At 37.9% G+C, this 17,376-nt stretch overlaps 1 protein-coding gene across 10 annotated transcripts in view; it reads left to right on the plus strand.

The window, feature by feature from the left end:
* The window catches only part of FBXL20 (F-box and leucine rich repeat protein 20), a 74,803-nt gene that overhangs the window by 34,493 nt on the left and 22,934 nt on the right, over window positions 1–17,376 (plus strand). For 9 of the 10 annotated variants that reach the window (XR_004972672.1, XR_004972669.1, XR_004972670.1 and 6 more), the window contains exons 4-9: window positions 585–659; window positions 3,286–3,380; window positions 5,152–5,220; window positions 11,678–11,773; window positions 13,678–13,804; window positions 14,928–15,002. Coding sequence is in view for 5 of the 10 variants with exons in the window: in XM_036339139.1 (XP_036195032.1) it covers window positions 585–659; window positions 3,286–3,380; window positions 5,152–5,220; window positions 11,678–11,773; window positions 13,678–13,804; window positions 14,928–15,002 (537 nt within the window). In the remaining 5 variants the exon portion in view is untranslated. The remainder of the gene's footprint in view (window positions 1–584; window positions 660–3,285; window positions 3,381–5,151; window positions 5,221–11,677; window positions 11,774–13,677; window positions 13,805–14,927; window positions 15,003–17,376) is intronic. The other variant, XM_036339138.1, reaches the window with a different exon arrangement.

Below are 17,376 nucleotides of genomic sequence, written 5' to 3' on the forward strand. Positions count from 1 at the left end.
GGGAAAAGTGACCAATTGAAAAACACGCCTGAGTGAGCAAATTGGTCTCAAGGAAAGCATTAAGGCTCTGTCAGGTATACAGAGAAATTGTGCTGTCTTTTCAAAGTCCCAGGTCACCATATCACAGTTTTAAGTCTGACCAAGTGATGCTATGGGTAGCAAATAGGTATTGAATATAGCAGTATTCATTGTACTGTCCTCTTTCTTTGGTTTCACCCTCATCTTCATCCTTGTTGAGAGATAGAATAATGGGCTTACTTTTCATCAGCTGGACTATCTCTTTGAGATGAGAAACTAGAATCTTCCAGTTAGAAAACAGTTTCTGGCTATGATACATATTACAGCCTGTTCTTTCCCCAAGCCCCTAAAATCTATTGTAGCTCTACCCACTCATTTATGAGATAATCTCATTGGAGAATAAAGTATGAATAAGAAGGCAGACTTATTGAGAGTTAATGGTGGGGGACTGAGAAATGTTTCCGTCAATTTCAGTCATTAGTAGAATGAATTGTGAACATGAATATTGCTGGGTTTTCTCCTTTGTTCCAGCTCCTGCTCATTCTGTCTCTTTTTCTTCTAAATAGGCCTGGAATGTTCTGGCTCTGGATGGCAGTAACTGGCAGCGAATTGACCTGTTCGATTTCCAGAGGGATATTGAGGTATAATTATGTGGTGTGTGGCCCCATTTCTCTTGTTAAGATGTAATTACAGCATGGAACAGATTAGTGCAACCATATAAATCTTCTTTCCCTGGAGAGACAAAGTATTAATTTTGGTGCATATGAACTTCATGGGAGCCTGTAATGTTCCCAAGAACTTATTCTTTGAGTCTTTGAGAATGAACAGAATTATTTAATTGAAATAGTACTATTTGTATTAATAGGAAAAAAGCAATTTTTAAAAAGTTTTGTGGTGAAAATATGAGCCTGTATTTACTCATTTTAAGGAAGTCTTTTTATATTTATTGAAGAATCAGTTAACTTGTTGAGGTATGATATTTGCATAAATTCTTCTTGAGACAGGCGTTTTGGTTCTTGGAAAGATTATAGATAGTTTTGTGGAGAATGAAAAAAAGAATAAAGTCAAAGTCATTTATTGAATTATTTTGTTGGAGAGAGATCCCCCCACACACACACACACACCTTTTCTCCCATATTTTATCTCTTAGTATTGTTTATTATTTCCAAAATAGAGAAGCATAATAGCTTAAACTGAAATTGTTTTAACCTCAATTTGAGCTCTGTGGTCCTTGGTTTTCTCATCAAAAGAGTGATAAGAGTCCTCATTGTATTATAAGAATTAAATAAATTTCACTGGAACTTAATTATCTTGAAGATCCATGTAAGGATTTTTTTAAAAAGCCTCACATGAACTTTCCCTTATCTTTAAAAGTGCCTTTAAAATACTATCCATTGACATTAAACTGTATTTTTATGTTTTTCACCATTATTTAATCTAATGGAAGTGACTGTTTAAAGCAACATGGCTCACACAATCATTCAGCAAGCTTTTGTTAGGTGTTCATTGAGTCTCTGCTGTAATTATAATACTATAGGAAGCACTTTAGAAAGAATACAGAAATAATAGAGTTAATATCTTTCAGTGGCTGCAGTTTAATTAGAAGGGCAGTTGGGTAGTCTACCTTAATCTATAATAATAAAAGCTAAACGACCTTCCAGACGTCCTTCCTGACAAAGCCACAGTGGCGTGGGCAGAGGCAGAGGCAGTTGGGGGCGATCAGGCAGGCAGGCGAGCAGTTAGGAGCGATCAGGCAGGCAGACAGGGAGGCAAGTAGTTAGGAGCCAGTGGTCCTGGATTGGGATTGTGAGAGGGTGGAGGCTGGCCTGAGGGACCACCCCCACCCCCCGCCCCTGTGCACGAATTTCATGCACCGGGCCACTAGTTTATATATATAACTACACTAAGAAAAGACAAGGATGCTAATGGACCGTACCTTCGCTATGCCCTAAGCCACACCCACCAGCCAATCAGATCGACTATATGCAAATTAACCCAACCAAGATGGCGGCCAGCAGCCATGGAGCTGGAGCAAGCGGGAGGGCTTGGTTGCTCAGGCTATGGAGGAAGCCAAGCTTCCCGCCAGCCCTAAGCCAGCTGAGGCCTCCACTCGTGGCAACAAAGTTTCAATTATAGAAGACAAATAAATCTCAGATACCTGCTTCCAGCCAGCCTCCACTGGGAGCTTGGGTGGCTGGGGGTTGTGGCCAGCCTGCAAACGGCCATCAGCCCCTCACCCAGGCTGGCCAGGCACACTTGTATAATAAAAGGGTAATATGCAAATTGACCCTAACAGCAGAACGACTGGGAATGACTGGTCCCTATGACACACACTGACAACCAGGTGACAGATGCTCAGTGCAGGAGCTGCCCCCTGGTGGTCAGTGTGCTCCCACAGGGGGAGCTCTGCTCAGCCACAAGCCAGGCTGACAGCTGCCAATACAGCGGTGGTGGTGGGAGCCTCTCCCACCTCCTCAGCAGCACTACGGATGCCCGACTGCAACTTAGGCCTGCTCGCCGCTGGCAAGTGGACATCCCCCGAGGGCTCCCGGGCTGCCAGAGGGATGTCTGACTGCCAGCTTAGGCCCAGTCCCCCCAGGGAGCGGGCCTAAACCAGCAGGTGGTCATCTCCGAGAGGTCCCAGACTGCGAGAGGGCACAGGCTGGGCTGAGGGACACCCCCCCCCCGCCCCCAGAGTGCACAAATTTTTGTGCACCGGGCCTCTAGTATATATATAAAAGGCTAATATGCAAAGTGTCACCGCGGGAGCTCGACTGGGAAACCAGGAATTCTGCCGCTCACTATGACATGCACTGACCACCAGGGGGCGGTGCGGAACAAAGGAAGGCCCTGGCTGGCAGCCAGAAGGCCCCAATCGGCCCTTATCGCCGACCAGGGCTAGGGACCCTACCCATATGTGAATTTTGTGAACCGGGCCTCTAGTATACACATAAGACCTTACATAGACATATGCCTTAATATAGGCATAAGAGAACTATAGAGTACCATTTCCTCAAAGAGAGAGTATCTTACAAATTGTGTAAAGTAAATAGCTATATGGGGTTTGTTTAGGCATGTTTCAAGTAAATGCGATATCAGGGAAGCTTTTTCACAGGAAGTTGAAATTTTCCTATTGCATTAATAACTCAGTCTTTAAAATGAATAGAAGTCTCTTCTTTATGTTTATAAATTATTTAAAATGAGTATGTATTCTTTTCCAAATCAATGTGATGACTTATCTTTTGTTTACCTGTCTATATTTTACAGGGCCGAGTAGTGGAGAATATTTCAAAAAGATGTGGGGGCTTTTTACGAAAGTTAAGTCTTCGTGGGTGTCTTGGAGTAGGAGACAATGCATTAAGGTAAGAACATAACTATTGATTAACTGATCTTCCATAACTGAAGTAAAGAAAGCACCATCTCATCCAGAAAAGGTTAAAATGGTTTTAAGCTTTTTATAAAGAAAGTTACTGCTTTCTTTAAGCTATTCTGAACTCAAAAACACATACATTGCTTATAGCACAAAGATATCTAGTAGTGGGATATAGGGTTTTGAGAATAAAACAAGAACTAGTGCCCCCTCCAGAAAAGCCAAATTCCCTCATATCATAAATAGTTCTTTTGAAGCCTTGAGTAAATTTTGGGTTTTTTTGTTTGTTTCTCAAAGTTAAGGTAATTTTAACCTTGGTTGACAAAAAGATCAATGTTAAAAGTTTGTGGTTGAGCCCAAGCTGGTTTGGCTCAGTGGATAGAATGTCAGCCCTCCGACTGAAGGGTCATGGGGTTCGATTCTGGTCAAGGGCACATAGCTTGATTTAGGCTTGATTCCTGGATGGCCCTAGTTGGGGTGCTTGTAGGAGATAACCAGTGTGTCTCTCTCATATCAATGTTTCTCTCTCTCTCTGTGTTTCCCCCTCCCTTCCACTTTTTCTAAGAAATCAATAGAAAAATATTCTTAGGTGAGGTTTAACTCCCTGCACCCGCAAAAAAAGTGTTTATGGTTGAAAATTAATTTATTTGTGATTGCGAACTACTTTTGTACCAATATTCAATATTACCAATAATATATATATGTATGTATATACACACACATATATACATATATTGTGCCGTGTCAGCACAGCCAAGGGTTCGGCGAGCCTGAGGGGACATTGCGAAGGATGTAGAAAAGATAGACAAAGAGAATAAGCTGAGTCTAGGTCAGCGGTTCTCAACCTGTGGGTCGTGACCCCTTTGGGGATTGAACGACCCTTTCACAGGGGTCGCTTAAGACCATTGGAAAACACATAGATGATTACATATTGTTTTTGTGATTAATCACTATGCTTTAATTATGTTCAATTTGTAACAATGAAAATACATCCTGCATATCAGGTATTTACATTACGATTCATAACAGTAGCAAAATTACAGTTGATGGAGTAGCAATGAAAATAATTTTATGGTTGAGGGTCACCACAACATGAGGAACTATTAAAGGGTCTCGGCATTAGAAAGGTTGAGAACCACTGGTCTAGATCTTCCTGTGTCTGGCTGAGGCCATAGAGAGAGACCCAGACAGCAAGCTGAGCCTTTATTTTATAGCCAGAGGTTAACAAGGTAGTGGTCACCATAGTTACTGTGTTCTTGTGAGTTTCACTTGTTTTGGCAGCACTTGCTGCATCTCCCTCAGCCCATTAGCTATCCAGGTAAGATCTAGGGAGCTCATAAGGTCAAGCCTAATTATGCTAAGAGGGCTGTGCCCTCTAAGCTGGGACTTGTTTGTGGCTTTGCCAGTAGGTCAGTCCAAGGCTTAACCCTATAGCCGCTCCCTACAATATGTATCTTTTATTACTTTTTATTTTTTTTTAAATATATTTTACTGATTTTTTTACAGAGAGGAAGGGAGAGGGATAGAGAGTTAGAAACATCGATGAGAGAGAAACATTGATCAGCTGCCTCCTGCACACCCCCTACTGGGGATGTGCTGGCAACGAAGGTACATGCCCTTGACCGGAATCGAACCTGGGACCCTTCAGTCCGCAGGCTGACATTCTATCCACTGAGCCAAACCAGTTACGGCTCTTTATTACTTTTTAAATACCAGAATTTGCCTGTTTCATTTCAAACCTTTTGTTTTTTTTTCCTGTGAAGGACGTTTGCACAAAACTGTAGGAACATTGAAGTACTAAATTTAAATGGGTGCACAAAGACTACAGACGCGTAAGTATTTTGTGTTTTAGAAGGGTAAATCATAGCCCTTTGTGTCTTGCCTATAGAGGCTTTAAATGCATGCTACTAAATACATTTAGCAAATTTCATTTTGGTATTATAAAAGAAAGATATTTTAAAAGGAGAAAGTAACATTAAAGTAGCAATGAAATAAGGCATTTATTTTGGAATCTGGCGCAAATCCTATCTTGATCTTTTAAGTGAAACTTAAAAACAGTAATCATTGAATATGCAGTAGGGATAATAATGATATAAATTACTAGGACAACTTATATTTCAAGAAGATACTAGTGGCTGTCATTGAGAAGACATGGTAAACAGATAATTTTATAAAAACATGTAAAATCTTACACCTGGGACTAAACATTGTGATAATCAATATTGAGAGTACTGATTAAATGACTTTGAATGTACTGTGTTTGTATTGGTCATAATATAAAAGAAATAAATTCTGATCCTTCATTCTTGAGAGTTTATCATCACAGACACAATAGACATCAAAGGTAAACATTTTTATAGCTCAAGAATATCTATTGGTAATAACATGTATCAAATAACATTTACGTATTAGATAGGGAAGCTTTTGCCTATTGTGAGGTGAAGTGAAACCGTTGGCAAATTATGTTTTCACAGTGAAGGGCCAGAATTATTCACTGAATTTTCCTGTTCAAAAAGTCCTCATAAAAGAGATATTTTTAGAATTGCTTGAATGAAGGAAAGTGGATGACACTCCAAGCACAGGGGCACATTATTTATTTTATTTCTTTCTTTGAGGTCACAACATTGTTCACTTTTAACACAGGAAAGTATTTGAAAGACAAGGACTATGGTTATTAACAGGTATTACTCCTATGAATTGATTTGGAAATCTTTAATAGGAGAGGCAATTTACTAACCCCTCCTCCAACCATTACTTTATACCAGTAGCCCAACATTTACTTTAGATAAATTACCTGTTTATTTTTTCCTTTGAATACTTAGTGTAATAGAGATTAAGAATTTGACCACTTGGTATCTAAAAAATGACATATAATTTACACATTTTTCTAGGAATTTATATACCAAATATACACTGGCAAAAATCTAATACGATTTATGTACAAAGCTATTCATTTTTACTGTTTGTAATAGCAAATACTGCATTATTTTCTTAATGTTTTTATTTTTAGAGGAAACGAGAGATAGAAACATCGGTGAGAGAGAAACATTGATTGGCTGCCTCTCCCACACTCCCTACTGAGGATCGAACCCGTGACCTCCTGGTTCATAGGTCAATGCTCAATCACTGAGCCCACCAGCTGGGCACTACTGCATTATTCTTAATAGCAAATGACAGAAAACAATCCAAATGTCTATTAGTAGATGTCTGGTTAAAAAAAAGGAATGAATCCTAGCTGGTTTGGCTCAATGGATAAAGTGTCAGCCTGGAGACTGAAGAGTCCTCGGTTTGATTCCAGTCAGGGACATGTACCTTGCTTGCAGGTTCCCTGGCCCTGGTTGGGTGCGTGCAGGAGGCAACCAATAGATGTGTCTCTCTCACATCAATGTTTCTCTCTGTCTCTTCCTCTCCCTTTCACTCTCTCTCAAAATCAATGGAAAAATATCCTTGGGTGAGGATTAACAAACAAAAAAACAACAACAAGGAATGAGGAGAATCTTTCTATAGTACACTGGAGTGATTGACAGAACATACTGTTAAAAAAGCAAGCTGCAGAAGAATTTGTATAATAAGATACCTTTTGTAGAGCCAGGGGATATAATACAAATATATAATCATACTTATTTTCTAGAAAAAGCAATGGAAAGGTAATCAAAAACTAATAAAAATGGTTACTATTTAGGAGAGAGAACACCAAGAGACAGGAATGAAAGAGACTTCTGAAGTATCATGTTTTATACCTTAATAGCCATGTAAATGTTCTACATAATTAAAACATGAATTAAGCTAAAAAGAAATCAAAGCAGTCCCTAACAATCAAAAACAAAACACATGAACCCAGCCATACCAAATTGAAGCTATAACCACCAAGAGAGAAATTACTACTTCTGACTTTTGACTTCTTAGAACATATTTTAAGCATATGCCAAAGTAGACAAAATTGAACCCATCAGCCATCTTCAAATTGATAATTGAGAATTTATTACTTAATGGCTAGTCTTGTGTCACCTTACCCCCTCATTTATCTTCTTTTGAAAAACGTCTTAGACATTATATTATTTAATCAATAAGTAGGCATTTCTAAAAGTTAAAGGCTGAGTCTTTTCTTTCTAGTCCTTCTGTGGTCTCCCTGGGGAAAACAACCCTCCCACACATACAGAATTTTCAGATTCAGTCAAAAATTACAGCACACAGAAGCAGGAAATGATACTAGAAGAAGAGCCAGAAGGAAAAACCAGCCAATAGAAACAGACACAGAAATGACAGAGATTATAAAATTGAACAATAAAGAGTTTGAAAATAGCAATTATAAATATGCTAAAAAATTTTAAGGAAAACTTAAAGATAATACAGAGATTAAAAGGATGGGAAAAGATATAGTATTACAAACACTAGTCACAGGAACATTGAAGTGGTTATTAATATCAGCTGATGATGTAAACTTCAGGAAGAAGAGTGGATGCAAAAGATACTAAGTGGTGCCCTCATCTTTCAGTAAATGATTAAATTTGTATATCAAAACCAGTAAAATTATAGAATACTTGAGCAACACTATCGGTGAACTTGTCCTTTTTTTATATATATAAATTTTATTGCCCCCTCCCCAAACTTGTCCTAATTGACATCTATAGAATGCTATACCAAAAAGCACCAGAATAAGCTTTTCAAGTGCACTTGGAATACTCAATAATACACACCAAGTAATGGGCCATAAAACAAATTTCAATAAATTTAGAAGAATTGAAATCCTATTGAATGTGTTCTATAGCATCAACAGTATTTAAGTAGAAATCAACAACATGTCTATAATAATAAAAGTGTAATATGCTGCCAGAACCGGTTTAGCTCAGTGGATAAAGCTTCAGCCTGCGGACTCAAGGGTGCCGGGTTCGATTTTGGTCAAGGGCATGTACCTTGGTTGCGGGCACATCCCCAGTGGGGGGGCGTGCAGGAGGCAGCTGATCCGTGTTTCTCTCTCATGGATGTTTCTGGCTCTCTATCCCTCTCCCTTCCTCTCTGTAAGAAATCAATAAAATATATATATATATATATATTTTTTTTTTAATATATTTTACTGATTTTTTACAGAGAGGAAGGGAGAGAGATAGAGAGTCAGAAACATCGATGAGAGAGAAACATCGACCAGCCGCCTCCTGCACATCCCCCACCGGGGATGTGCCCGCAACCCAGGCACGTGCCCTTGACCGGAATCGAACCTGGGACCCTTCAGTCCGCAGGCCGACGCTCTATCCACTGAGCCAAACCGGTTTCGGCAATAAAATATATTTTTTTAAAAAAAAAGTGTAATATGCTATTTAGACTGGATGTCCTTCCAGAAGACCTTCCAGATGAAGCCAGGGCTGCAAGGGAAGCCAGTGCCAGCAGCTGGGGGAAGGAAGGCCTACTCTTGCACGAATTTCATGCATCAGGCCTCTAGTATCTAAATAATGTAAAAATTAAATACCACCTTCTGAATAACCTATGGATCAAGGAATAAATTACAAAGGAAACTAGAAAATATGTTTTGCTGTGTGATAATGAAGACACAACATTGAGATTTGTAAAATGCACCAAAGGCAGTGAAGTTCTTAGGGAAAAGTGTATAGCTTTAAATACGTATACAGATTTCGTATCTGAAAGTGTCCCTAGGAAACCTTTCTTAAGCCAAATTTATATAAAATAAGCTTTGGACACCTTAAAGAGATGAACAAAAGAAACTGAGACAACGCACAGATGCTCAGACTTAGTTCAAAGCCAGGGTGACTTGCCCTGGCCAGTGTGGCTGTTAATTGGAGTGTCCTCCCATACACTGAAAGGCGGCAGTTCAATTCCTGGTCAGGGCACATATCCAGGTCTGGGTTAAATCCCTGTCAGGGTACTTATGGGAGGCAACCAATCCATGTTTCTCTTTCTCCTTTACTCTCTCTGACATTTAAAAATGTCAGAACAGTTCTTGACTTTGGACTATATAACAGTAGGTAACTGATGAGATTTACTGTCCTCTAGAAAAAAAGAACAAAAGCCACATGATGATCCAGTGTGATAGGCAGCCTCTAAAAAGGCCCCCAAGTAATTCCTACCTCCCTGGTATTCACACCCTTGTGAAGGTCCCCTGCATGGACTGAACCTAATTAAGGTCTCATTTCTAACAACAGAAAACAGCAAAAGAGATTGGGTGTCACTTTGGAGGTTAGGTTACAAAAAGATTGTGACTTCTGTCTTGCTCTACTTTTGCTCAGGGCTCTGACTTGGGGGGGGAGCGGGGCAAGTTGCCCTCTTTTGAGTAGTTCTGTGGAGAGGCCCATGTGGCTAAGAAGTGAGGTCTCTGGCCAAGAGCCAGTGAGGACCTGAAGCCTACCAAAAACCAAATGAGTGAACCTCGAGTTGGATCTTCTGAGGTCTGCCAAAAGCTACTTAAATGAGCTTGGAAGGGAATCTGTACTCAGTTAATATTTGAGATGACTACAACTGTGGCCAATCCCTTGATTACAGTCTTGTGAGAGACCCTGAGTCAGAGGCACCCTGCTAAACTGCCTGTGCAGGTATTCCTGGCCCACAAACTCTGTGAGATAATAAGTGTTGTTGTAAGCTTCTTACTTTGGGGCAATCTCTTATACAACAATAGATAACTAGTATATCATTAGATAAGAAAGCACATGACAAAATCCAGCACCCATTCATGATAAAAATTCTCAACAAACTAGGAAGAAAAGGGCATTCCCTCAATTTGGTCAAAGGTGTCCATGAAAAACTTACTGCTAGCCATCATACTTAATGGTGGAACACTGAATGCTTCACCCTAAGGCAGTGATGGCGAACCTTTTGAGCTCGGCGTGTCAGCATTTTGAAAAACCCTAACTTAACTCTGGTGCCGTGTCACATATAGAAATTTTTTGATATTTGCAACCATAGTAAAACAAAGATTTATATTTTTGATATTTATTTTATATATTTAAGTGCCATTTAACAAAGAAAAATCAACCCAAAAAATGAGTTCGCGTGTCACCTCTGACACGTGTGTCATAGGTTCGCCATCACTGCCCTAAGGTCAGAAGCCAGGATGTTAACTCTTGCCATTTCTATTTAACATTCTTTTGGAGATTCTGACCAATGCAGTCCGTTCATTACAGAATTACAAAATAAAAGCCCAATAAAAGATTATATTCCATACCCACTAAAATGGCTATAATAAAAAGCGGGGGGGGGAGGGGGGACCAATACCAAGTATTTGGCAAAGATGTGGAGAAACGGGGCCTTCATAGGTTGCTGGTGAGAATGTAAAATGGTACAGCCGCTTTAGAAAGCAGTTTAGCAACTTCTTAAAAAGTCTAACTTAGTATAAGACCTAGCAATTCTCCTAGGCATCTAGCCAGAAGAAATGGAAGTATAGGTCCACACAAAAACCTAAGAAATCTATCTGCCAAATAGAATGTATGGTTCTTACTTGGATCCTAATTTGATCAAATCAACTTGACAAAAGCATTTGTGAGAGAATTGGGGAAAATTAAATATAGTGATATTAGATATTAAGGAATTAAAGCCCTTATCTATTAAAAACATGTCCTGAAATATGTCTGGGATTTGCTTTAAAATACTGGAACGAAAAAAGGAGAGAAATGGGTGAAATAGAAATAGAATATTGATAAATGTAGAAGCATAATGATGGTACATGTGCTTTCTCTGATATTCTTGTGTATATTTGAAATTTTTCATAAATTAAAAAAATTAAACTGAGGCCTTGACCACTGTAAAAAGAGCCTCTAAGAAATTCATAAAGTAGGAAGTAATGTTACATAACTTGTTTCAGCCCAGCACTGGTCCATCCTCTGTATTTCTTGCAAAAATTCAGTTATTATATTACTGCCGTGCAAGAGGTTATCTTGAGCAGAGATTTCAGTGAAAGAGCAGAGACAGAGCTTTCAGTCTTCATGTCTCCCCTCTTCCTAGCAGGTAGTAGCTTTCTGATGTTCCTGAATTTGCAAAGTGCATTTATCAGCACATATGCAGTTTGCTTTTAGTAGCTATTAATATTTCCAAATGTGAATAAAGCACCGTCTTCCCCTCATGCAAATTCTCATACACATCACAGCCTTTGTTATCCTTTATAAAGGCCACTGGTTTTCTTCCTCAAACGTGAAAGGTTCCAGGATTGATAGCTGCTTTTATTGGGGGTATGGAAATTTTACAGTTCTTAAGTATATACATGTATTTAATGAAAATCGTGTATGATATAGTAGGAATGTGTTATTATTTGTTTATTTATTATTTTCTCCTTTTTCCATTTTTCAGTACATGTACTAGCCTTAGCAAGTTCTGTTCCAAACTCAGGCACCTTGACTTGGCTTCCTGTACATCAATAACAAACATGTCTCTAAAAGCTCTGAGGTAAATTTCTTAAGATAAGATTGTCCAGCAATCAGAACAAAAACTTATTTAAAAAAATAACTGTCATAAAGTTGAAATTGAAGGAAACCGTGTTTTATGGATATGTACAACAGTTCAGAATAGATCTTTTACCACTTGCCCAAATTATAGGACAGGTGAAATGACTAGAGGTAAGTAGGGCTTATTTATACATGAATGATTAGTTGTTTTTATGGAGGCTTCCTCCCCTCTTCCCCAAAAATAACACAGAATGTCACTTAGTGATTAAAGCAGTGCTCTGGAGTTAGGTCATTAATCAGGTACCTTGAACAAATGTAGTCCTTGTGAGTTTTTCCTTGTCATTTCAGGTTTGTTACTAGGATTAAACCGTATTATCATTATTTGATAACATTAAGCCAAACCATAAAAAGTTGTCAATATTCCAGCAGCTTTTGTCTTATAAAAATGACAGTTTCATGTGTTTTAACTTAATATATATAAATTGCTTAAGCACTTAAGTTACTGTTTTAATGGTATTGTATTTTTAAAAAAATACATTACAGAAAGTGTATCTTAAAAGGAAGGTGAGATGTCCATTCTCTTTGTAACTTTATTTATCAGCCTTTATGGTCCAATATATTGGTTACATTTATGAATAATAAGAATTAATCTACTAAAAGATTTAGTTAAGTAGAGTATAAATAATCTAAAAATGTGGCTCCTAGATCTTCCTTATGAATATTAAGCACATATGTATCTAAGGCTGTTTGCTGTGTAGAATAATAGCATAAAATAATAACATTTAGAGTTTACAAAATATTAACATAAATGATCTCATTTATTTGAAAACCTTGTGCGGTAGATAACCTTGTGAGGTAGATATAGATAGTGTCTACTTTACAGACAGAAAATCTAAAACTTTTTTGAATACCAGGTAATGTGATTCAACCGTGGCAAGTAACTAAATAAGATATTGTTGCTGCCCTTAAGTTTCTCAGAGTCTAGTGGGAGAAAAAAACACTAAACATGTCATCATGTTACAGTGTGGTAATAGAATCAATACAGTGCTGTGATAGAAGTACGGTCAGCAGTTTGGGGAGAACATAGACGTGCCTGTGTCTAATCTTGGTTAAAAGAGACTCAGGCAGGCTTCCTGAAGTGACTTGCTTGAAGTCACAATATTAATGTTGAAGAATGGGCTTGAACCAAGATCCCCTGGCTTTATTTTATAAAACAGTTAAATCAGTATTTTCCAAAAAATGTCGTAGAGCTTGGGATTCTTCCATAGATCATATATGAAATCAAAGTTCAAAGATAAAGCTAGTATTTTATAGAAGCCAGAGATCAAATGCAATATATTTTAAATTCAGCCTATAGAAATAGTACTCTAGATGCTTCCCAGATAAGGAATATTTATAGATCCACTGTAATTTTTAAAGTAAAAGTTTAAATGTTCTCATTTGTACTTTGATAAGTAATAGAATTATTTGATGGAGAATCTGAGTTTGACTCTAAACTTTACTAACTACTTGCTCAACTTGAACAAGTCACTTAATTTTTGTTTCCTATCTAGGGAACTTATAAATGTGTGATAAGTACAAAAAGAATATAACTTGAAAAGTATAAACTTCCATTAAAATCTAATATATCTGGAAATAATACTGTGCTTGGTGTTTGTTAGCTAAGCTGGATTTGAGCCAGCCCTCCTTGTGATAGAGTTCCACACGAACACCACAGACATCGATAAACCCACTTTTGCGATTATGAGATTGCCGGTGTTCTAAATCTATGTTAAGTAAATATGTATATTCTTGGAAGATCATGGGGCTTTATCCATTTCCCAACTAAAGGGCCAATAAAATGAGACTTTGGTGGCTTTGGAATTGGATTTAGTCATATGTTTGTTTCATTTTGTTTTAACCAAGTGAGGGATGTCCACTGTTGGAGCAATTGAACATTTCCTGGTGTGACCAAGTAACCAAGGATGGCATCCAAGCACTAGTGAGAGGCTGTGGGGGTCTCAAAGCCTTATTCTTAAAAGGCTGCACACAGGTAATACTCTATGTAGTGCTTGTGAATGATAGAGAAACTTAAAGAATATGTAATTGTTTTGTGCTACTGACCAAAGACATATTTACCAAAAATTACCGTTTTCCTTAGAGTAAAAAAAAAAAGAGAGAGAGAGAAGAGAAGAAGAAGGAACATCTGACCAAAGATAAATTTTTGTTTTGAGGGGAGGCAGACTGGGGAGACAAAAATCATACTGAGCAAGCACCATAGGCAGGAAGGATTTCATGCAATTTACTCTGAAAAGAAAACTTGCATATTGTTCCTGCCTGAGACCTTGAACTAAATAGGCAAGGAAGACCATCTTGACAATTTTCACTAGTTTTTAAACCACCAGAAGCTTTTCTTAAATGTACCAAGTATACAGCAACCTACATTTTATAGTGTTGATGCTTATTTCCTGCCAGTCACATTACAAATTCAACATATTTTGTCATTACTGGAAGGCATTGGCATGGGAATATTCAAGAGTGGGTTTAGAAGTGACTGATTCTCATTACCTTATTTTTTTAATGATTTCTCAAACCATTCTTTGAATTCCATTTAAAATGACCTCATTTTTTCACCACGATGGGAGATGTTCCATTGTTTGAAACAGAGCTTTGGAAGTATGACTACCTTCAAACAACAGCTTGCGCTTCTGGTTATTTACGGAATCCTGAAAAATATTGATTGGAATGCATCATTACAATCAATTACTTGCCATCTGTTCTCAGCACTGTACTCATAGCACTCATCTTTCAGCAGCAGATAAACTGGATCCCTTTCTTAGCTCCTGCTCCCAAAAATACAGGGATTGTAGAAATGTGAAAATTCTTTTAGGTTCATAAATGCTTAGCAAAATGCTGTAAAGCATATTTATCAGAAGAAAAACCCACAGACATTAGGCAGTGTTTATTTTTTTCTTGATTTCATGATAAGAATTCGATATGGTAAGAACTGATAAAAAAAATGTACTGATCATATAAATTACATCTTTATGTGACCATGGTTCATTGTTCCTTTGAACAGTGGAACTTGGTTGGCTATATTTAAAATATATTGATGAATGTGTACTCCCTTAAACTTTTATCCTTTGAATTATTTTTTCTCTTTTTAATCTTTCTAGCTAGAAGATGAAGCTCTCAAGTACATAGGTGCACACTGTCCTGAGCTGGTGACTTTGAACTTGCAGACCTGCTTGGTAAGCAGTCCTTCCTACAGCTCTTCTGTATTACTAATTGACTTCTGTGTTATTACTGTAATAGTTTCAGTCATCAAAGCCAGTAGTTTTTCCACTTTAACCCAGGGGACACAGTAGTCAGATGATTCTTTACTTGCTTAACGATAGTCCAGGCCTTTTTAAAAATACATTTTTTTAATATGTGTTTATTGATTTTAGAGGGAGAGGGAGAGAGAGACATAGAAATATCGATGCAAAATATCGATTGATTGTCCCCTATTGGGGATCGAACTTTCAGCCTGGGCATGTGCCCTGACTGGGAAAGTGTTCCAGTAACCTCTCGGTTCATGGGTCGACGTTCCACTACTGAGCCACATTGGCTGGGCTCTCCCAGGGGCTTTGACATGGATAAATGCGTAGTTTATTCAGAATTCCAAATTCTAAATAGGCTAACCTATAACTTCCTCCTTTTCTTTTCTATATAAGACTACTGTACTATATAGAATTAAATCATTCACAAGCTTCAGTATTTAAATATTTTTGAGAAGTTCATCGCAGTCCCATTGATTAAGATCTATCAGTAAGTCAGAACTATTGGGAACCACTGATCTAAACAGATGGCAAGCAAAATGTGCCCTTTAAATTATACTCTAATAGTATTTGCAGTTCACATGTTTCTTTAGACTATCAACTTTTTTGTTTCTATCCCAAAATCCTCAATTTTACTTGAAGAATTTGCTGAAACTTCAGTATCCTGGAACATTGGCAATGCACCTTTAGCTTTTCTCTCTTGCCTTAGAAAGTACATATGTGTGTTGCTTTGGAATGAGAGCCTCTCTTAGCAATGAAAAAAGTTGATGAGGGTTTTCCTTGTATTTACTAGGCCTTTTGATTATTATACTCTCCCCTTCTTGTTTAATCACCTAAAACTTGAGAGCATAGTGGCTGCTTAGTTTAAAGATGATATTTTAGTTTAAAACTGCCACATTTTGTACAATTTCAGCAACTTGCCCTTCAGCCCTTTAGGGGTGGTGCTTCTGCTTAGGAGGCTTCTGGGGACTGAGTTAAAGAAATGACATTCTTTTCCATTCTGACCACCCCTTCCTTTTCATTCGATTGCCATAGCTGCTCGTTAACCAGATTTGCCTAATTTTATTCATGAAACTGACCTGAGAGAAAGAGCTTATATAACTATGGTAAACATGAAACCATCATCTTAAAATGATAGGAAAAAACTGTTCTTGAGCGTCTTCAGATTTTTATATGCATATACATGCATACATTCTGTATATATTTGTATATATATGTTGCGTACACATTTGTACATACACATATACCATACCTACCATTTACCATTGTAGTTTCATTTCCTTTACCCTTTCAGCAGGCAAAAAACACAGTTGAGAAGCATAAAGAACCAGTTCTATCATGTATTTATTTTACTGTTTCCCTTCCCCCAGATATTAGGACATGAGTTACTCCATCATTCCTTCCATGTGATGCTTAATGTTCATGAGACTTCATTTTCCTGCCCAAATTGAAGTGACGAAAGTACATTCTTGATCCATTCTCTTTTTCTTGACTAATTTAAAAACATAGAATTTTAGTAAATTTTACTTTCTAAAATTCAAAGTAATGGTAATATGACTTGCTTTTCTCCTCTTCTTCCTCTGTAATTTCTTAAAGACTTTAAAACATTAAAAATGATTTATAAACTAATGTCACCTCGATAAATTCAGTTAAAAAAATATATTAAAAAGGCTTGGCCAGCATGGCTCAGTGGTTGAGCATGGACCTATGAACTAAGAACCACTCTGGCTGGGCATGATTTTTTTTTTTAATAATTCTTCTTTGTTAAGTATTACATATGTCCCCTTTTCTCCAGCCCGCCTCCGCCCCCTGCCCCAGGCCCTCATTGCCTCATTATCTGTGTCCATGGGCCATGCATATACAAGGTCCTTGGTTGATTACCTCTCACCTACCTACCCTCCCCCACGTTTCCTCGGAGATTCCAAACTCTGTTCCATGCTTCCATGTAACATCTCTGTTCTTTTTTTTCTTTTTAATATATTTTTGTTGATTTCAGAGAGAGAAAGGGAGAGGCAGAGAGGGATAGAAACATCAATGATGAGAGAGAGTCATCCATTGGCTGCCTCCTATACTCCCCTTACCAGGGACTGAGCCCATGACCCCGGCATGTACCTGACCGGGAATCAACCCACAACCTCCTGGGTCAGAGGTCAGCACTCAACCACTGAGCAACACCGGCCGGACACATCTTTGTTCTTTTTAATTTTAAAATAATTTGAAACCTACAAAATTATATTTGAGCTAGACACAACTGTTTCTATAAATTAGAATATTCTTTATTAGAAAACAAAAATATAAAAATAAA

The sequence above is a fragment of the Myotis myotis genome, unplaced genomic scaffold, assembly GCF_014108235.1.
Source record: "Myotis myotis isolate mMyoMyo1 unplaced genomic scaffold, mMyoMyo1.p scaffold_m19_p_17, whole genome shotgun sequence".
NCBI classification, from domain to species: domain Eukaryota; kingdom Metazoa; phylum Chordata; class Mammalia; order Chiroptera; family Vespertilionidae; genus Myotis; species Myotis myotis.